The sequence below is a fragment of the Nomascus leucogenys genome, chromosome 15 (assembly GCF_006542625.1).
Source record: "Nomascus leucogenys isolate Asia chromosome 15, Asia_NLE_v1, whole genome shotgun sequence".
Lineage (NCBI taxonomy): Eukaryota > Metazoa > Chordata > Mammalia > Primates > Hylobatidae > Nomascus > Nomascus leucogenys.
Genome location: NC_044395.1, coordinates 27109280 through 27131221, shown reverse-complemented (window position 1 = coordinate 27131221; position 21942 = coordinate 27109280). Strand labels below are relative to the sequence as shown.

General features: G+C 41.2%; 1 protein-coding gene across 1 annotated transcript in view; it reads right to left on the bottom strand.

The window, feature by feature from the left end:
- Positions 1-281: 281 nt before the first annotated feature.
- Positions 282-21942, bottom strand: part of SLC35F2 (solute carrier family 35 member F2) — a 67746-nt gene continuing 46085 nt past the window's right edge. Inside the window, exons 3-8 of the mRNA XM_003253090.3 lie at positions 20895-21022; positions 15645-15804; positions 14041-14197; positions 13401-13453; positions 11700-11854; positions 282-2069 (exon numbers count right to left, since the gene is read on the bottom strand). Of these exons, the coding sequence (XP_003253138.1) occupies positions 1884-2069; positions 11700-11854; positions 13401-13453; positions 14041-14197; positions 15645-15804; positions 20895-21022 (839 nt within the window). The 3' untranslated portion in view covers positions 282-1883. The remainder of the gene's footprint in view (positions 2070-11699; positions 11855-13400; positions 13454-14040; positions 14198-15644; positions 15805-20894; positions 21023-21942) is intronic.

Sequence of the window (21942 nt, the reverse complement as noted above, 5' to 3'; positions counted from 1 at the left end):
ACATGGTGATACCCTGTCTTTACTAAAAATACAAAAATTAGCTGGGCATGGTGGTGCATACCTGTAGTCCAGGTAGGAGAACTGCTGAACCCGGGAGGCACAGGTTGCAGTGAGCTGAGATGGCACCAATTGTACTCCAGCCTGGGTGACAGGGCGAGACTCAAAAAAAACAAAAAACAAAAAAAATCCACAAGGCTTTTGATGGATTTGAAGGATGGTTTTACTGGAAAAAAAAAAAATCCACGAGGGGAACTAGTTAATCAAAGAAACCACACAGTTGATGTATTTCCATGAATTCAAAGCCTTTTAATGATGTGAACATTTACTCCCCATTTCTTTTTTACATTGTTACAAAAAATTTACAGTTTTCTGAAAGTGGCATTTTGTTGGTTGTTATTATACTAATGATACATATTAACACTTTGTATTGAAGAAGTATCATAAAAATCACAGGGCATTACAAATTTTTGATAAGAAGTAGTAATAGTATCCTCTTTTAACAACTGGAGGCTCCCAGGCATACTCTTCGGTGAGAAATGATTAATTTTATATTTTCATTTTGATGATAATCTTTTCTTGTTTTTACCAGTTATAAAAACAAAGCTTTTTCTTTGTTGTGATAATGTGCACTAAGACTTAGTTTCTTGAGCTGATGCTAAATAAAATGAGATCAATAGGAATATTCCAGGAGGTCGTGAGAAGTGTTTAGAAAGGATGGCATCTACCTGTATATGGAGCTCTGAAAAATGTTGGAGAGTATAGGACTGAAACTGTGAAGCACATATCCAGTGTCACAGGCTCCGAGAGCAGAGAGAGTTTGCTCTGGGACCTGGAATGGGTGATGGAGAAATGTTTTAAACAAACAAACAGGCCAGGCACAGTGGCTCCCATCTGTAATCCTAGCACTTTCAGAGGCCGAGGTGGGCAGATCGCTTTAGCTCAGGAATTTGAGACTAGCCTGGGCAACATGGCGAAACCCCATCTCTCTATAAAAACAAACAAAACAGGCCTGGCATGGTGGCTCATGCCTGTAATCCCAGCACTTTGGGAGGTCAGGGCAGGCAGATCACTTGAGGTCAGGAGGTCAAGACCAGCCTGGGCAACATGGTGAAACCCCATGTCTACTAAAAATACAAAACTTAGCTGGGCGTGGGGCCACACGCTTTTGTAATCCCAGCTACTCACACTTGAACCCAGGAGGCGGAGGTTACATTGAGCTGAGATTGTGCCACTGCACTCTAGACTCTGCGTCTCAAACAAACAAAAAACAAAACAATTGTGGGAGGGTTCCTAGGTTTACTGCACTCCAGTTTAATGCTTGTGTGAGATATAATACTTATATCTCAGGACTTTTCAAGGGCTGACCCACCCGTTTTCTGCCACATGCAGTCAGCCCCAAAGGCCTGTGGACAATAACTGCCTCAGCAAAAAAAAAAAAAAAAAAAAAAAAAAACCTTGAAGCCTCTGAAAGAGGAAACGTACTCCAGAGCCACCGTGAGTTGCCCCTGTTCCTGACCACCAAGCCCAGCCTGGACAGCCTGCTTTCCTGCCCTGGCCTGAGGCTGGCTCACTCCTGATTCTCCCCAGTCCTGCTTTCCCACTGGTGCCTCTAAGACCCCAGTGTGGAGTCCGCACTTCATCTCCTCAACACGAACAGATGTTGGTCCTCAAACACAGAAACGCACTCTTAGCTTGGTTTCTGCTCTATTTTGGTATTTCTACTTTCAAACTTTGTTTAGTGTTCCTTTCTAAAACCTAACCGCTGGATCCAACCCAGGGTTGTAGAGTGTCCGCTCTGAGTCTGCTATTTCCCCAAGTGTCCCCTCGGCAGGCAGCAGGCTCTGCTTTATCCTGGTGGGGGATGGGTGCGCCATCTTCTCCAGCTACAAGACAGCAGAGTGGGTCTCCTGGAGGTTCTCCTCCAGCTTCAGCCCCAGGTTGTCAATCCCAATGCTGGTGACTGGAGGCACGCTGCTTTCAGCCGGCTCGGCCGTGCGAGTCGGGGTGGAGCAGTACAGGATAAACCCCACCATGATGACAGTGAAGGACAGGATGTAGAGTCCTGAAAACTAGAAGGGAAGAACAGGCAGTGAATTGTGCCCCTCACATACACACCTTTGCTGCTGGCTTTTGCCAACTGTGCTTTGAGGATTACCTTCTCATAATCTTTTTTATTTTTATTTTTATTTTTTTTTTAAGACAGGGTCTCACTCTGTGGCACAGGCTGGAGTGCAGCCTCCACCTCCCAGGCTCCAGTGATCCTCCCGCCTCAACCTCCAGAGTAGCTGAACACCTGGCCAATTTTTGTGTTTTCTGTAGAGACGGGGTTTTTCCATGTTGCCCAGGCTTGTCTCGAACACCTGAGCTCAAGCAATCCACCCGCCTCAGGCTCCCAAAGTGCTGGGGATTACAGGCGAGAGCCACCATGCCTGGCCTCATGATCTTTTTCCTGAAAGTTGCCTAAGGAGATGCTAATGCACAAAACCTTCCCATGTATGCTGGTGAATGATGGGACTCTGCCAACAGCACCCGGCACATAAGCCACCTGGATCCTTGGATCTTTAGGAGAAATGGACCTTTGCTTTTCTCTGTCATAATCCAGCTACACCCCACTCTGCATATAGTCCCACTTAGTGCAGAAAATAAAAGGTCATCATGGATACCACAGAGAGCCCCATTCAGACCCTAGACACAGCTTACAATATTGGTATGAAACAGAGGAACATACAACTATGATGAAATGTGGAAGGACAAAAGTGGCATCTGCTCCACAGCCTCTCAATGTGTGCTATTCAATGAAATTCATTTTGCTAAAATTTAATACATTATCTTGTCTCTGTAGTCAAGTATTACATAGTAAAATTTATGGTGGACTGAGCAGATTCCGAATTTTAGAGCTAGAAAGAGCCTAAGATACCAGAAGAGTCCAAAGCCCAAAGAGGTGACTGGTGTAAGGTCCAGTGAGGACCATCATAGGGAACAGAGCCCTGTGAGAGGCATCTCATACGTTCTGTTCCCAGAAGGACCAAATAGAGCAGGAGCCCATTCTGACAGATATTTTACAAGTACGGATGGAGTTTTTGGTGACTTTCCCCTTCCTAAGACTGAAAACCACCACCCAGAGAAAAATGCAATGAGAACACTAATTCATTGGGTATATGTATCGAAAAATGATATACCCCAAAAGTCTAAAAAATTATATTAAGAACTTTGTATATTTCCTCTTGAGTTGAAAATCCATACAAAAGTTGAAGTATTAAAGAAATCAGTCTGTATTTTTTTTTTTTAGATGGAGTCTCACTCTGTCTCCCAGGCTGGAGTGCAATGATGTGATCTCAGCTCACTGCAACCTCTGCCTCCTGGGTTCAAGCGATTCTTCTGCTTCAGCCTCCCGAGTAGTTGGGACTACAAGCCTGCACCACCATGCCCAGCTAATTTTGTATTTTTGGTAGAGGCAGGGTTTCACCATGTTGGCCAGGCTGGTCTTGAACTCCAGACCTCGTGATCTGCCCACCTCAGCCTCCCAAATTGCTGGGATTACAGGTGTGAGCCACCGCGCCTGGCCATCAGTATGTATTTTTAGCAGCATGATAAAGCACAGAAAGAGAGTGGCTAAAGACTGACCAAGAATGGTGTACTAAAAATTAGAGAAACTATGTAGTATAACTAATGTGTAATTAAATACCCAGGGCCTTTTATTTCCTTTCAATTGGAAAAAGCAAACTCAACTTATGATTATTCCTGCTAACCTGATTTTAAAATTAGGAATGGAGCAGCTAACATCATACTGAATGGGGAAAATCTAAAAGCCTTAATTCTAAGAACTGGAAAAAAACAAGGATGCCCACTTTCACCACTCCTATTCAACATAGTACTGGAAGTCCTAGCCAGAGTAATTAGGCAAGAAAAAGAAATAAGAGGCATCCAAATTAGAAAAGAAGAAGTTAAATTATCCCTCTTTGTAGATGACATGATCTTATATCCAGAAAAACCTAAAGGTGCCACAAAATAGCTCTTAGATCTGATCAATAAATTAGGTAAAGTTGTAGGATACAAAATCAACATATAAAAATCAGTAGGTTTTCTATACACTAATAATGAACTAGCTGAGATAGAAACCAAGAAGTCAATCCCATTTACAACAACTACACAAAATAAAATGGGAATAAATTTAACCAAGGAGGTGAAAGACCTCTATAAGGAAAGCTACAAAACCCTGATGAAAGAAATTGAAGATGACACAAATGGAAAGACCCATGCTTATGGATTGGAAGAATTAATCTCATTAAAATGAGCATACTGCCCAAAGCAATCTATAAATTCAATGCAATCCCTATCAAAATATCAGTGTTATTTTTCACATAAATAGAAAACACAATCCTAAAATTCATATGGAACCACAAAAGGGCCCAAATAGCCAAAGCAATCCTGGGCAACCAAAACAGCATGGTATTGGTATAAAATGAAAATGAACTCCTATCTCTCACCATATAAAAAAATCAACTCAAGGTGGGATTAAAGACTAAAATATAAGACCCAAAACTATAAAGCTACTAGAAGAAAACACAGGGGAAACACTTTAGGACATTGGTCTAGACAAAGATTTTATGGCTAACATCTCAAAAGCACAGGTAACAAAAACAAAAATAGACAAATGGGACTATATTAAACTAAAAAGTTTCTGCACAGCAAAAAAGACAATCAACAGAGTGAAAAGATAACCTCTTGAATGGGAGAAAATATTTGCAAACTGTAACTCCAACAAGGGACTAATAGCCAGAGTATACAAGTAACTCAAACAACTAAAGAGTGAAAAACAAATAATCCTATTAAAAAGTGGGCAAAGAACATGAATAAACATTCACCAAAAGAAGACATAAATGGCCAACAGGTACATGAAAAAATGTTCAACATCACTAATCATCAGGAAAATGCAAATCAAAGCCACAATGAGATATCATCTTACCCCAGTTAGAACAGCTAATATTAAAAAGTCAAAAAATAACATGCTGGCAAGGATGTATAGAAAAGGAACTCTTGGGCCAGGTGTGGTGGCCCACGCCTGTAATCCTAGCACTTTGGGAGGCCGAGGCAGGTGGATCACCTGAGGTCAAAAGTCAGAGCAGCCTGGCCAAGACGGTGAAACCTCATCTCTACTGAAAATACAAAAACTAGCTGGGCATGGTGGTGGGCACCTATCCAGGAGAATCACTTGAACCCAGGAGGCAGAGGTTGCAGTGAGCCGAGATCGTGCCACTGCACTCCAGCCTGGGCAGCATAGCAAAAACTCCATCTCAAGAAAAGAAAAAGAAAAGGGAACTCTTAAACACTGCTGGTGGGAATGTAAATTAGTATAGTAGAGTCGCTGTGGAAAACAGTATGGAGATTCTCAAAAAACTAGAAATAGAACTACTATACAATCCAGCAATCCCACTACTGGGTATTTATCCAAAGGAAAAGAAATCAGTATATCGAAGGGAGATACCTGCACTCATCTGTTTATTGCAGCACTATTCACAATAGCAAAGATATGGAATCAACCTAACTGTCCGTCAGTGGACAAGTGAATAAAGAAAATATGGTATATAAACACAATAGGATACTACTGAGCCACAAAAAAAATGAAATCCTATCATTTGCAGCAACATGGATGGAACTAGAGATCATTATGTTAAATGAAATAAGCTAGGGCAAAAAAAGACAAATAATGCATGTTTCACTCATATGTGGGAGCTTAAAAAGTCAATCTTGTGGAGGTAGAGCATAGAATGACAGATACCAGAGGCTGTGGAGGATGTGTGGATTGGGGACGGGAGATAAAGAGAGGTTAGGTTTTTGTGTTGGTGGTTGTTTTGAGACAGGGTCTGGCTCTGTCACCCAGGCTGGAGTGCAGTAGCTCAATTTCAGGTCACTGCAACCTCTGCCTCCCAGGCTCAAGCAATCCTCCCACCTCAGCCTCCCAATTAGCTGGGACTACGGGTGCGCACCAACATACCCGGCTAATTTTTGTATTCTTTTTGTAGAGACAGGGTTGTGCCATGTTGCCCAGGCTGGTCTCGCACTCTTGAGCTCAAGCAATCTGTGTGTCTTGGCCTCCCAAAGTGGTGGGATTACAGGCGTGAGCCACCATGCCCAGCCTAAGGACGTTGTTTATTGGGTACAAACATTCAGTTAGATAGAAGGAATAAGTTCTGATCTTTGACAGCAGAGTAGGTTGACTACAGTTGAAATGATAAATACTTGAGGTGATGGACGTCTCACATACTCTGACTTGTACACAGTCTATGCATGTAACAAAATGTCTTATGTATCCCATAAATATATATAAATACTTGTATCAGTAAAATAAGAATGGGGCATTCTATTTTATTCACACCAATAAATAGTTTTAAATTAGCTTAGGTTTCATATTATGCCCAATAAAAAGTTCAAATAAAGAGATGACAGAGAAAAACAATAAGAAAACAGAATGGGCTAGGGAAGGAGGGAAAAGGAAGAGAAAGAAGATGAGAAGGAAGGACGGGGTGGAAGGAGTGAGAAAGACAGAGATGGAGAGAGAAGAAAAAGAAAGCTAGCTAGCTTAGCACAGTGGTAGGCACCTGCAGTCTCAGCTACTCAGGAGGCTAAGGTGGGAGGATCGCTTGAGCCCAGGAGTTTGAGGCCAACCTGGGTAATATAGCGAGACCCTATCGCTAAAAAGAAAATTAAAAATTAAAAAAAAGCAAGATACACTCCCAAAGGTAAAAGAAAAAAACTAAGTAATTTTTTGAAATGAGTATTAAGTAGATTGCTGGTCACATCCAGCTGTGGGTTCCTTGGGTCACCAACAGCTTTAATGTGCTAACTTGTTATAGATGCTCAATTATTTCTTAACGTTAAACCTTAAGAATTCCTTAAGGAATGTAATAGCCACAGCCCTCCCCAAGACAGGAAAATGCTTCCTGGATTAAATGATAATGCAAAACCAATAATAATGTCAAGCTAAGCAGACAACTATAATTTCCTACCACTGACTTTCATTCTTGGATCTAATACATAGCACAGGGCCCAACACATAGCTGGTGTTTAATAAATGTTTGTTGAAAAAAATTGATTCAGAGAATATTAGGGGAAGTTAGAGCTATTTGGAGTACTCTCAACTTTTAAAGTTGGTAATTTTATTTATTTATTTTTTGTTATTTTTATTTATTTATTTTTTGAGACAGAGTCTTGCTCTATCACCCAGGCTGGAGTACAGTGGTGCAGTCTCAGCTCAGTGCAACCTCTACCTCCCGGGCTCAAGCAATTGTCCTGCCTCGGCCTCCCAAGTAACTGGGATTACAGGTGCCCGCCATCATGCCCAGCTAGTTTTTGTATTTTTAATAGAGACGGGGTTTCACCATGTTGGCCAGGCTCTTCTCAAACTCCTGAACTAAAGTGACCCACCCACCTCGGTCTCCCAAAGTGCTGGGATTACAGGTGTGAGCCACTTGGGCCCAGCCTTAAGTTGGTATTTTGACAGGTAATCATGCTGTCCCATAAAATGTTCACTGTTACCTGTGAAAAAACCTATATAACTTGTTCAAAACCTGTTATATTTGGTTGGTGGCTTTTAAATGTTCAGAAGAAAAACTATCATGTCTCTCTCAAGAAGGCAGGTGATTAAATGGAGTCACTTTTATTAGCATGGAGAGACTAATCAAGAGATTAAGTCTCCTGAATTAGAGGCGCTTACTTCTTTGTCTTGTAAAATTCTTTGTGTCTGGATCTATACAGGAAGTTTCTTGCGGTTACTTTATTCAGCAAATATTCACTCAACATCAATTTCAGGAGAGGCAGAGTGCTTAAGGTCTGACACGGATGAGTGTAAAAACTTCTGAGCCCCTTTTTCAACTGTCTGCTTCAAAAAATTACAGCCAAATTTATTTTAGAAACAGTTTTTAAAACTGGTAGTGTATCAAGCTTACAATCTGCCTTTAAAAACTACTTCTTGGCCAGGCTCAGTGGCTCATGCCCTGTAGTCCCAGCACTTTGGGAGGCAGAGGCAAGCAGATCACCTGAGGTCAGGAGTTCGAGACCAGCCTGGCCAACATGGTGAAACCCCGTCTCTACTAAAAATACACAAATCAGCCGGGTTTGGTGGCAGGTGCCTGTAATCCCAGCTACTCGGGAGGCTGAAGCATAAGAATCACTTGAACCAACCAGATGAAATGCAGCAACGGCATCACAGAAAAACTTAAGGCTGACATTGTAGTCTATGACAATTTGGCTCTCAGAAAAAAATCTGGGCCCATCAGGATGACTTCTCTGATTCACTTTGACTTTATTTATTTTAATTTTTTTTTTTTAGATGGAGTCTTGCCCTGTCGCCCAGGCTGGAGTGCAATGGCATGATCTCGGCTCACTGCAACCTCCACCTCCCAGGTTCAAGTAATTCTCCTGCTAGGACTACAGATGCGCGCCACCACGCCCAGCTAATTTTTGTATTTTTAGTAGAGACGGGGTTACACCATGATGGCCAGGATGGTCTCTATCTCCTGACCTTGTGATCTGCCCGCCTTGGCCTCCCAAAGTGCAGGCGTGAGCCACTGTGCCTGGCACACTTTGGCTTTTTTTTTTTTTTTGAGACAGAGTCTTGCTCTGTTGCCCAGGCTGGAGTGCAGTGGATCTCTAGAAGTTGTCCAGTCAATCTCCTGACCTCGGATGATCGCGCCCAGCCGCTTTTTTTTTTTTGCTTCCGTCGTGCCATCCGCCCCCGCCTCGGCCTCCCAAGGTCCTGGGATTACAGGTATGAGCCACCGCGCCCGGCCTGGCTTTTTTTAAATGATGTTACCAATAAGCTATAAATATTCCTTCAGTCTTAGTTCAGGAATACTTTAACCAGCAAGTCTGCAAAGATAACAGCTGGTTCCTTCACATGTAACCTTGCAATGCAAAAAGGTTTACACTCCTTAAGCAGAAATTTCTGAGAATCCACTGAGCTTAATGTATCAATAATTCAGCTAAGTGTTGTGAGTTCATGGCCGACTTCTGGGAATAGCATAAATAAGGATTTGTCTGGATACAAAATTTAACAAGGACAAAGAAATATAGTTGATAACCTCTGCTGAAACTAAAATTAGCGGGTAACAGCCAGCATCCTAACTATCTGCTCAAATGACTGTAAGGAAAATAGGAAGCAGGTCAGCAATCCTTTACTGAAGGCACGCTGAGAAAAGACGGGTCTCGCTCTGTCAGCCAGGCTGGAGTGCAGTGGTGTGATCAGATCATGGCTCACTGCAGCCTTGACCTCCCTGGGCCCAAGTGATTCTCCCACTTCAGCCTCTCTCTGGAGTGGCTGGGACTACAGGTGCACATTACCATATCTGGCTAATTATTTTTGTATTTTTTTGTAGAGATGGGGTTTTGCCATGTTGTCCAGGTTGAAAAGAGATATTTCTAAAGCAGGGGTTCTCAAAGTATAATTCAAAATCCTTGAGGGGACCTGAAACCCTGGGGAAGAATCTATACAGTCAAAGCTATTATTACTTTTTTTTTTTTTTTGAGACGGAGTTTCGCTCTTGTTATCCAGGCTGGAATGCAACAGTGCAATCTCGGCTCACTGCAACCTCTGCCTCCCAGGTTCAAGCGATTCTCCTGTCTCAGCCTCCCAAGTAGCTGGGATTACAGGCATGTGCTACCATGCCCTGCTAATTTTTGTATTTTTAGTGGAGAAGGGGTTTCACCATGTTGGCCATGGCTGGTCTCAAACTCTTGACTTCAGGTGATCCACCCTCCTCAGCTTCCCAAAGTGCTGGGATTACAATTGTAAGCCATTGCACCTGGCCTTCAAAACTATCATTACTATAATACTAAAATGCTATTTGCCCATTTCGCTTTCGTCGTCTTGCAAGTGCACCACAAAATGTTCTAGAAGCTACATGACATGTGATACCACAAGGCAGAAGGAAGGAGCAGATGTGGGAATCCAGGTGTTTTCTAGTAAGCCACAGAGTAAAGAGATTTTTTTTTTTTTTTTTTGTCTGTGCCACAGGAGTAAATGATTGATTTTAGATTTTTCATATATAAGCCAATATTTTTTATTTTATAATACTTCTCCCCCCCCCCCCCCCCCCCCACCCCCCCCCCCATAAGATTTTTTATTATATTTCTTCTCACTATTTTTTATTTTGAAAAATACATTTTTTCATAAGAATGATAACATGATGAATTTATTATTTTCTTAATGAGTTAATAAGTATTTTTTATTTTCTCAGTTTTCATTTATAATATGGTAAATAATAGGTATAAATGACTGGGGTTCCCAATTTTTAAGCATTTAAAAGAGGCTTAAAATTTTAAAAAGAATGATCAGCAAGCCCTGGATCTAAGGAAAAAAAAAAGATAAGAACTGCTAAACTGCTGCCCCAGGAATTTTCAAATTAGCTGTGAAGTTGGAAAAAAAAATCTATATACTTGGTTCTCTCTGATTATGAGACTTTAACATGATGCAATCATAAGCTTGAGACTCTCATCTTAATAATGAAATTAAGGTGGAAAGTGCAGAGGCAAGAAGCCTGGACTGATAAAAGACTGACAACTAAGACTTAGTATTGGCTTTACCATTAACCAGCTGCTGACTAAGGGTAAGTCACTGAGCTGCACATCACCTCCCTGGGCCTTTGTTCCTCCATGTCTAAAATAAATGGCTCCTCCAGGCACGGTGGCTCACACCTATAATCCCAGCACTTTGGGAGGCTGAGGCGGGAAGATCACCTGAGGTCAGGAGTTCAAGACCAGCCTGGCCAACATGGTGAAACCCCATCTCTACAAAAATACAAAAATTAACCGGGCATGATGGAGGGTACCTGTAATCCCAGCTACTCAGGAGGCTGAGGCAGGAGAATCGCTTGAACCTGGGAGGCAGAGGTTGCAGTGAGCGGAGATCACACCATTGCGCTCCAGCCTGGGCAACAGAAAATAATCTCAAAAAATAATAATAATAAATAATAAAATAAAATGAATGGCTCAATCAATTCTCAAGGGAAGGTGTATCAGACTCTCTGAGGATGTTATTTTTTCAAACTCCATATTTGCTCTCTTGCTTCCCTTGAAGACACTGATATATTCCCTCCCACCCCACCTCCCTTGAGAATTAGTACATGTAATAGGACCCACTGCTGATGGCAGCAGATTACGCTTGTAAACGCTATGATGATGTGGATAGAAAAAGTCTGAAAAACCACTGGACTGAATTACCTTTAAGATATAAAATTACTATCAAAGACAGAACCATTCCAATCATGCATGCATGATAAGCTGGCCATCTCTCTTTCCTTTCCATCAGGTACTCCAGACTTTTTGTCCGTGTACCAGGGAAAAAGAATGAATGGAAAAACTCCTAGTGCTCAGGCTAAGTTACACTGTCCCTCAAGGTCAACAGCAGCTCTGGGTCAGCTTGTTTATCACCTGAAAACATGTGTTAACAATTCCATAAGCTAGTGCCCTGGGCCATACCATCGAAGATGAAATCCATGTATTTCACTCTTTAGAAAAACCCTAGAAGGGCAATTCTTATGTGAACCCATTTTCTAATTCAGAAGCAGTAAAGGGAGGCCTGACCAATGAAATTCTTGCCAAGAGGATGAGGTTTTATTTTTTGATCTAGAGTCTTGAAGAAACCTGCTATGTTTTTTGGATCCAAGCAAGTATTCTTATTTGAACATGATCTATTTGTTTACCTTATAGCCAAACAGAAATAGTCCAACGAAAAGGCTGTAGAGGTCCGCTGTCAGGATGCCCAGGTTGACGGAAGTGGCACTAGTGACTTTAATCACCAATGGCATGAAGCTGTACAGGCAAAACATACACAAGGCAAATGCCACGAATAGCAGGGCTGTGGAAAAAAACATGGAATATCTAATATTAGGGCAAGAAATCATAAGACAAAGGAGTTTGAGGCTTGGCTGCCATATAAAACTCCCTAACCCTTTAACATACTATCTACAAACCCCTTGTTAACAGTCAGCATTGCAAATGAGACCATAAAGCTCTCTCGAAAAAAGAATATTAATAGCAAGTTGTGATGTGGATAAAGGACCTCAAAAAATCCAACAAGGTATTGGATGATCAAGGTCAGAAAATCCTGCTTATGGTGTGACTGAGTCCATTGCTCTTATCACCCCTCGCTACGCACCCTGCCAGGACAGAGTGAGGCCTGTGATAAAAGGCCAATAAAGGCAGAATCAACATCTAGTGTCAAGAAAAATCATTCATTATCTTTTCTTTGCTTTTGTTTGGTTGGACATGATTCGTATAATTGTATTCAGAATAAAGTATCTTTAAAGACATCAAAGACAGTTACTAGGTCCATTGTATTTTGTTCATCTCATTAAATTAAGTGCTCCAAGGCAGCACAATATAATTATCCTTTTTAGGACAGTGCTTGCCATGTGGATGTTGACTACATTAGCAGTATCTCTGCTTTGCAACTACTTCTTTAATCTCATCCCATACTCAACACACACACACACTTTCTAGCAATCTAAGCTATTTTTATTTATTTATTTTTTTTTGAGACGGAGTCTCGCACTGTTGCCTGGGCTGGAGTGCAGTGGCGCCATCTCAGCTCACTGCAACCTCCGCCTCCCTGGTTCAAGTGATTCTCCTGCCTCAGCCTCCCGAGTAGCTGAGATTATAGGCGCCCGCCACCATGCCCGGATAATTTTTTTTTTGTATTTTTAGTAGAGACAGGGTTTCTCCATGTTGGCCAGGCTGGTCTCGAACTCCTGACCTCATGATCTGCCCGCCTTGGCCTCCCAAAGTGCTGGGATTACAGGTGTGAGCCACCGCACCCAGCCTGCAATTTAAGTTATTTAATTGAATTAAATTATCAACCATGGTAGACAATCTTCCATGACACCTATGTACTATTTAACTTCTCCCCACCCCATCATTAAACCAGGTTCCAATCTTTTCTGAGTGTCCCATCACCATTTTCTTTTCCTTTATTTATTTATGCAGATGCCTAGGAATATCAGATGACAGGAGCAATGGGAGGTGAGCGAGACTTCACACCATTGACGATTCAGGTTAATGCTTCACAAATTATATCAAGCAGACAACCTTCGCAAGAAGTTTGAAGACCCAAGATATAGATCTAATTGAAAGCTGGTTTGACCAAAGGTCAATCTCCAGTCTTGTTCAGGATTCCGAGTAACCAAAGGCTATTCCTGAAGGTAAAGATTAAGAATTAACTTTTATGGAAGTTTATCTACCAATTTTCGGAGAAAACTCAATGTAAACCACTATAGCTGATATGTATTAAATCACTCCTGGATTTTACAAAGACGTCTAAATATTATTAAAATAAAGCACATATTTCTAGATGTTCATTTGTTTGTTGAAGAATGCTGACTAAAAGGAATTATTTCTTTACATACCAATTTTCCAGTCCCAAGGAATGCTGGCAATATCCTTATATTCCACAATCAATCTAAGATTAAAACAAGAGGTCACAGGTCCACATACTAATTTTCACGATTTTATAAGCATTTTAGTCACTATACTTCAGCTGAAGTCAGGAATTACATAGACTTTTGAATTTGTCTTAGAATATAAAAATAACTTATCTTTAATAAAAATGACAAAGAATAAAACCAAAGGAGTTCATAAAGCTATGTTTGACTCCCTTACAGGTGTTCTGCAATAATAGTCAAGTATAGGAGGAAAATATGATATTATGCTTTGTTTTTGAATAAGCTTAGGAAGTTAATTGTTAATATTTTCTGGAAATAACTAAAAAAGAAAACTCCTTACTGGCAAATGCCTCTACCACATGGTAATCAGGAATCCTAAGCAACACACATGTTTAAGAAAATAGGAAGTAATTCTTGATGTTTTAACAATCCTCTAATAGACACTCAGCAAGTTATTAGGTAATGGCAAAACCACAATTACTCTTGCATCCACCTAATACTAATTCCAAATGTGAATTTGGGCCAAATAAACAACGAATATTAGTAGTTATCATCTATAATATATTTGCTTATTTTGTTTTTAGGAAAAATTGTAGAATCTTACAGCTGTATACCACTGATAATTGTTCCAAACAGGCCCACCATTCCTAAAAACTCCTGTCTGCTCAGCTTCTTCACGATGTATTCCTCACAAACATTCGAAATGGCATAGAGGGAAGCCCCAAGAAGGACCAAGATGTCACCAATCAATACATCACTCCCTGCAGGAAGACAAGCCACAGAAAGCAAAACACTGTCAACAGGTGAACCTCCATAGCATGCCTCCAGGCGGTCATCTGACCTCGTGTTCATTTAAATGACGCTAAAGAAGATGAAACTGGTTACTAGAAGTTTATGTGTGAGAGTGTGTGTGTGTGTGTTTGAGACAGTCTTGCTCTGTCACTCAGGCTGGAGTGCAGTGGCGCAATCTCAGCTCACTGCAACCTACACCTCCGGGTTCAAGTGATTCTCCTGCCTCAGCCTCCCAAGTAGCTGGGATTACAGGCATCCTCCATCATGCCTGGCTAATTTTTGTATTTGTACTGGTCTTGAACTCCTGACCTCAAGTGATCAGCTCACCTTGGCCTCCCAAAGTACTGGGATTACAGGTGCGAGTGACTGTGCCTGGCCTAATTTTTGTATTTTTGGTAGAGACGGAGGTTTCACCATGTTGGCCAGGCTGGTCTCGAACTCCTGACCTCAGGTGATCCACCCACCTTGGCCTTCCAAAATGTTGGGATTACAGGTGTGAGCCACCGCACCCAACCTGGTTACTAGAAGTTTAAAATCTCTTACTCTTCTTTCTGGTGCAATTCTGCTGTGATTTTTCATAATTTAACTCCTCAGAAGTCTAACAGGCTAGAAATTGATGATATATATCATAATATAAGGCCTCAGAAAATGATTCCATGACATGAGTTCATTGAAGGGGTAGGTCAATTTGAAAAATGGGAACCTGCTTTCAAAGTAATTTTCCCTCAATCTAAAGAGACACTTAACTCACTTGTAGACTGGGTGAATTCATAGACCTTAATTAGATTTTATACTATCAACTATAATTTTCTCTCTCAATCCAAGGAGACATTTAACTCACTTGTAGATTGGGTGAATTCATGGACCTTAATTAGATTTTATAGCATCAACTAATTTTCTCTCTCAATCCAAGGAGACATTTAACTCACTTGAAGATTGGATGAATTCACAGACCTTAATTAGATTTTATACTATCAACTGAATTCAACACAAAGTGTGGCAAAGTGTTCTCACCTACACAGTGACTTAAAAAGAAATACTCCAGTAAACAAGTTTCTTTGTTGATAAAAACAAACAAAAAAAAACCAAGAATCAACAGTAGGTTTTCCAGTAACCAATCTAAATGTATGAGACAAAAGATTATTACAAATATATAAAGAAACTTTGCTCTCAAGAGACAAACAAAACTATTTAGTATAACAAAAAGGAAGAAAAACTGTGGGCTGGTAGGAACATACAGATTGTTTTGTGGAGGTAGTTACAAAATACCAGATACAAGTAAATCTAAAAATACAATTTTAAATGTAGTTAACCAGAATTTATTTTCTGCTTTCTACTGTATCTTTGCAGAATAAAAGTGAAAACATAAACAAAATTCTGCTGCGACTGAAGCACAAACATGTGACACCGTCTCACCTGAATTGTCTTCCCTCCCTGCTAGTATGTCTGCACCAACCATGGTTCCTACACCTAACAGACAGACAGCCACGGCGATGAAGTGGATCACTCTGTATCTTGCATGAAGAATAAACCACGACAGAGCCATCAACACAGGAATCCCAAAGCAATCCAAAAGCTGCAGGGAAAGAGAATCAACAGTTTAAAACATATCTCTCATTAGCTAAAAGATGGGTAATTAAGAAATAATAGGAGTCAGTATTTATAATAGGAGTATTTATTGAGCATTTATTATTGCCAGCCTTGTACTAAGAGCTTTACCTAGATTCACTCATTTAATCCTCACAACAACTCTATGAGACTGAAATTACAATCCAATTTTATACATGAGAAAATGAAGATACAGAGAGGTGAAATGAGTTGCCAAAATCACATAGTTAAAAATGGGATGACAGCCAGGCACGGTGGCTCATGCCTGTAATCTTAGCACTTTGGGAGGCTGTGGCAGGCAGATTGCTTGAGTCCAGGAGCTCAAGATCAGCCTGGGCAACATGGTAAAACCCTGTCTGTACAAAAAAAAAAAAAAAAAAACCTTGGATGTGGTGGTGCACGCCTGTAGTCCCAGCTACTTGGGAGGCTAAGGTGAGAGGATCACTTGAGCCCGAAGTTCAAGGATGCAGTGAGCTGTGATGGTGCCACTGCACTCCAGCCTGTACAACCCAGAGAGACCCTGTCTCAAAATAAATGAATAAATAAAACAAAATACAATGGAAGAGTCAGTTGCTGAATATGAGAATTCTGCCAAGGCCTGTGCACTTTACCTCTATGCTCCCACCTGTGTATATCTTTTATTTTTATTATTATTATTATTTTTTGAGATGGAGTCTCGCTCTGTTGCCCAAGCTGGAGCACAGTGGTGCAATCTCGGCTCACTGCAACCTCCGCCTCTCAGATTTAAGCAATTCTTCCTGCCTCAGCCTCCTAAGGAGCTTGGATTACAGCCGCCTGCCACCACACCCAGCTAATTTTTGTATTTTTTAGTAGAGATGGGGTTTTGTCATGTTGGCAAGGCTGGTCTCGAACTCCTGACCTCAGGTGATCTGTCTGCCTCGGCCTCCCAAAGTGCTGGGATTGCAGGCGTGAGCCACCACACCTGGCCCTGTGTGTATCTTTAAGTTCAGTAGACAGACAAACCCTCCTGCATGCAACCATTTACTCAGTCAACAAATATTTGTTAAACACCTTGCATGTGTGAGACACTGTGAATGGAGCTAGGAATAGAGGTGAATAGGACAGAGCAAGCTGTGTCCTCAGGAGCACACAAAGCTAGAAAGGACATGGAATAAATAATCACACCACCAGATATTTCACTGGAATTGGGCTAAGCACTACAAAGAAGCACGGGTTACTGTGAGAGAACAGACACCATCTCCCTGACAAGGCATCCAACCCCACCATGTGAGACACACTTGTGCTCACGGCAAATACTCTTGCTCATCCTCCTCACGTGCTCCCCCTCACCTGTTGATACGGGGTCCAGAAAACACTAGCTATACACCTGATACTGCTCATCTGGAAGGCAAAGGGATTAAGCGTGCCAAAATTACAGCAGGTCCAAAATTGTTTGCAAGATAAAAGATAAAAAAGAGAGTGCACTCGCTCAATTCTTAAATTCACAAATTTAATGTGCCTTCAAGGATAAAATATATTCAAGAGATTCTTGATGCATTCCAATGTATTTCTTTCAAGGAAGAAATATATTCCTTATACTAATAATATTCCTGAAACGGCTGTTTTATTGCTCATCCTTTTGTTGTTTCAAACCTTGTCCCTGATTCTCTCTGTATCTGTTTGGTCTTGAACAAGACAGGCCCCTAAATCTCCAACAGCCCATTCAGTCCTGTCCACAGTTGTTTACTGATTGCCTTTCACTGCAGTAGCATCAGTGGAGTCCAACGCATCATGTGTAGGAATGGGCATCTTGCCTTGTTATTTATTCCAGCTGCAGAACTCTAATCTCCTAAGTGCTTTATTGAGCCTGCCTGAATAACAAAACATTAAACGATGCAAATGATAATACCCTGTCCCTGAAGACACCAGCAGAATCCAGCCATAATGGCTTAACAAAATCTCAACTACATTCCTTAAACAAAAAAAATAGAAAAAGACATTCTAAGAACTACCACAGAAGAGTCCCTTATCCTTGTGTCTTAAAATCAAACTTAAATTTGCTCTATCCATAGGCCGGGCGCGGTGGCTCACGCTTGTAATCCCAGCACTTTGGGAGGCCGAGGCGGGCGGATCACGAGGTCAGGAGATCGAGACCACGGTGAAACCCCGTCTCTACTAAAAATACAAAAAAAATTAGCCGGGCGTGGTGGCGGGCGCCTGTAGTCCCAGCTACTCGGAGAGGCTGAGGCGGGAGAATGGCGTGAACCCGGGAGGCAGAGCTTGCAGTGAGCCAAGATCGCGCCACTGCACTCCAGCCTGGGTGACAGAGCAAGACTCCGTCTCAAAAAAAAAAAAAAAAAATTTGCTCTATCTTTAACAATTTTTGTTGGGCAATGAGGGAGCTGCCTATGTCATGGTCAGAGCTCCAGAAACCTCAGGCCCCAGCCCCACACTGACCAGCTAGCTGTGTGGTCCCAGCCAGTCACTCTCCAAGTCAAAATATAAAAAGATCAGATGAAATGATCACACAGGTTCCCTCCGACTCTAACATTCCATGACTTCTCATCTGATATCACCTTTAGTCATGTGAACCTTATTTTCTAAATGTATTCTTGGTGGCCGGGAGCGGTGGCTCATGCCTGTAATCCTAGCACTATGAGAGGCCAAGTTCGGAGGATCACTTGAGGTCAGGAGTTCGAGACCAGCCTGGCCAACATGGCAAAACCTCGTATCTACTCAAAATACAAAAAAAAAAATCAGCTGGGGACATGCCTGTAATCCCAGCTACTCAGGAGGCCGAGGCTGCAGTGAACCAAGATTATCCCACTGCACTCCAGCTGGGCAACAGAATGAGACTCCACCTCAAAAAAAAAAAAAAAAAAAAAAAAGAAAAAAAAATAGCCAGGTGTGGTGGCGCATGCCTGTAATCCCAGCTGCTCAGGAGGCTAAGGCAAGAGAATCACTTGAACCTGGGAGGCGGAGGCTGCAGTGAGCTGAGATCATGCCATTATACTCCAGCCTCGGTGACAGAGCAAGACTCCTTCTCAGGAAAAAAAAAAAAAAAAAAGTATTCTTGGTGATGGATGTCTTCTCTGATTGTCTCAGTTCGAAGAGTATCGATTTTATTTTTAAAAATTATTGTATAGTCACAGTAAGCAGAGTACTAAAAGAGACCCTGCAACATGGGTATAAAAACAAGTTAGATCATATTAGAGGTACAATAGAGTATAGAAGAGAAAATGAAAATTGAATTAGCCTTTGACAATGAGGGGAGCAGGCTTCAAAAAGGACTGCATTCTAGGAAGAACACAGCAGCACAGGGGAGAAGGGGCAGGCCATGAGTGGGAAATGGGTTGATGTGGCAGTAAAGTGGGAAGGGACATGAGCAGAAACCTAGGCCGCATCGTCATCTTCATGTGAACTATCCCATGACTGTGGGTAATTACAGAACCTTCTAAGGAATCCTTAAGAAGAAAGTTCAAAGACCACCGAATCCAAAGTTCCACCCTTTTGGACTACCCAGGCCAGAGATTTACTCAGGTGGAGAACCAGTTTGAATTACTCCTGTCACAGCCGTCGCTGCTGCCGGAGAAAACATTACCTTGTTAGACGCCTTTTTTATAATATATTCTTTGCTGGGACCGTTAAGTGCATGACTTTTGGCAACCAAATGCTTAGGTTTTTCTAAGAGGCTAGCGTGAAAGAAATTGTTTTCAATTTCTTTGAAATTGAAAGAAGGCATGAACTTCAGTCACAACTATCCAACTGTGAGTGTTCTGTTTAACTGTGTTTAGGCCTTGCAGCAATTCAAAACTTTTTATCATTATTAGAGATCAAAGTTCCTGGGAATTGTAATCAAGTAATTAAAATGTAGGTGAGATTATGAGAGTAGATGTGACAAGAAAATGCCATTTTCTACATACTTATGTATACTTCATTAACCAGTGCTAAAAGTACACTTACTCCTATTAGTGATAAACTTCATTCTCTAGGTAACTGCTGGGTTTAATTTTTACGAAACTTTAGGTTCTTTGTGTGCCTCCTATGGTGTCTGTCTTAATAATCATTTCCTATCTCAGCTTTTTAACCCATACTGGTCAAAATCCAAGAGGTTTGCTGAGAACAATGCTTAGCACAATGTTACAGAAAAGTATTTAATATAATGGTAATAACATTTAATGTAGGTTCACACTGGAAAAATACTGAGTTCTCATCAATCCTTATATTTTCTATGCGAAATAAGTCTAATTTCAATTTTTCCAGTCCCTAAAATTTGGAGTCAAGTAAGAACATCTCTGTATTTTGTATAGTGAGAAAGGGATATATCAAAAAGTTATAAACTGTAAATCCCACATCTGAAATACACATTTTTTTATTATTTAAAAAAATGAAAAAAGTTATAAACTTATTAAACTGTGACATCTAAACCTGGCATTTGAGTCTATCTCACTTTCACCTCCACTTACAAAACATTTTGTAGTCAGTAATGATGAGTCAGTGTTAGGACACATCCCATAGTTTGCTAACATTAAGACAACTGAAATCAGTTGTCTTCAACTTTACAAAGTTGAAAACCTCTGCAATGTAGGAATATTTTTCTTTCAATGCAGCAAGAATAAACCTAACAAAGAAATAGGGATGGGAGTTTTAACTCCCAAAATGTCTAATCTCCCAAAAATGTCTAATAGGTTTCTTCCAATGGTTTCTTTGTCATGAATATCTACTATGCTTGCAAAGCTCCAACTTTACTATAGAACAAAGGTATATCTACTTTCATATGCCAAGTTTGAGCAGCATATAAAACAGAACACGTGTCAACACCACAGCATCAACTGCCAACTAAATATTTATGCTTATTTGGTAGGAACTGTTCTAATCTGCCATAGCAGTTTGGGGGCAGCTTAACTTGTATACATTTTCACTAATTCTAGGAAACATTACTCATTAGAGCATATGCTCTACTAGAAAACAGCATCCACCTGTGTTTAGGTTTTCTTCAAGTGAACAGATTTGCAATAAAATTAGGTCAACACGTATGACTTCGTGTTCTCCTTTTGAATCTATAAAATCCAAAGTGGTCAGAGGGCTCCCTCTTACCTGGACACTGGTTAGAGTTGTGTACTGGTAGGCTCTGACGATCACATAATTAGCTTCCACATCTGCTAGTCCCAGCAGGATGTACTTCCACCATTTTCTTTTCAAGATTACTAAAAGGTTATCACTGCCTGGTTGAAAGAAATCTGGGTTAGTACATGTTACTTGCAAATGATACCATACATGTTGATTTGAAGATAAAAGAGTAGAGGCAAGAGTTTCTTGTTTTTTTTTCTTCTTCTTTTTGAGATAGGGTCTCATTCTGTTGCCCAGGCTGGAGTGCAGTGGTGCAATCTCGGCTCACTGCAACCTCTGCCTCCTGGGTTCAAGCCATCCTCCCACCTCAGCCTCCTGAGTAGCTGGGACCACAGGCGTACGCCACCATACCCACCTAATTATTTTTGTATTTTTAGCAGAGATGAGGGGTCTCACCATGTTGCCCAGGCTGTCTCGAACTCCTGAGCTCAAGTGATCTGCCTGCCTCAGCTTCCCAAAGTGCTGGGATTTCACGTGTGAGTTACCACGCCTGGCTATTGTGTATTTCTAATGTGGCCCCCTCCTAGTTTCCATTCTTCATAACCCAAACTCCTGCAATAGCTCACCAGAGTTAGATTTTCTTCTAGTATGAAACCCTAGTTAAAGTATCATCAGAGACCAAGTGTTCAATAAAAGCACCAGAATGAAAGTAAGAAAAAAGTGGTTAAATTCCCTTTCCTAGCTGGGCACAGTGGTGTGCGCCTGTAACCCCAGCTACTCAGGAGGTTGAGGTGAGGGTGGAGGACAGCTGGAGCCCAGGAGTTCAAGACCAGCTGGGCTTACATAATGAGACTGCACCTCTTTAAGAAAAAAAAAAGGGGGGAGGGCGGGGCGGGAGGAGAGCATTAAGGAAAACAGCTAATACATGCTGGACTTAATACTTAGGTGATGGGTTGATAGCTGCAGCAAACCACCATGGCACACGTTTATCTATGTAACAAACCTGCACATTCTGCACATGTACGCCAGAACTTAAAAAAATAACTTTTTTTAAAAATCCCTTTCCTATCAGAAC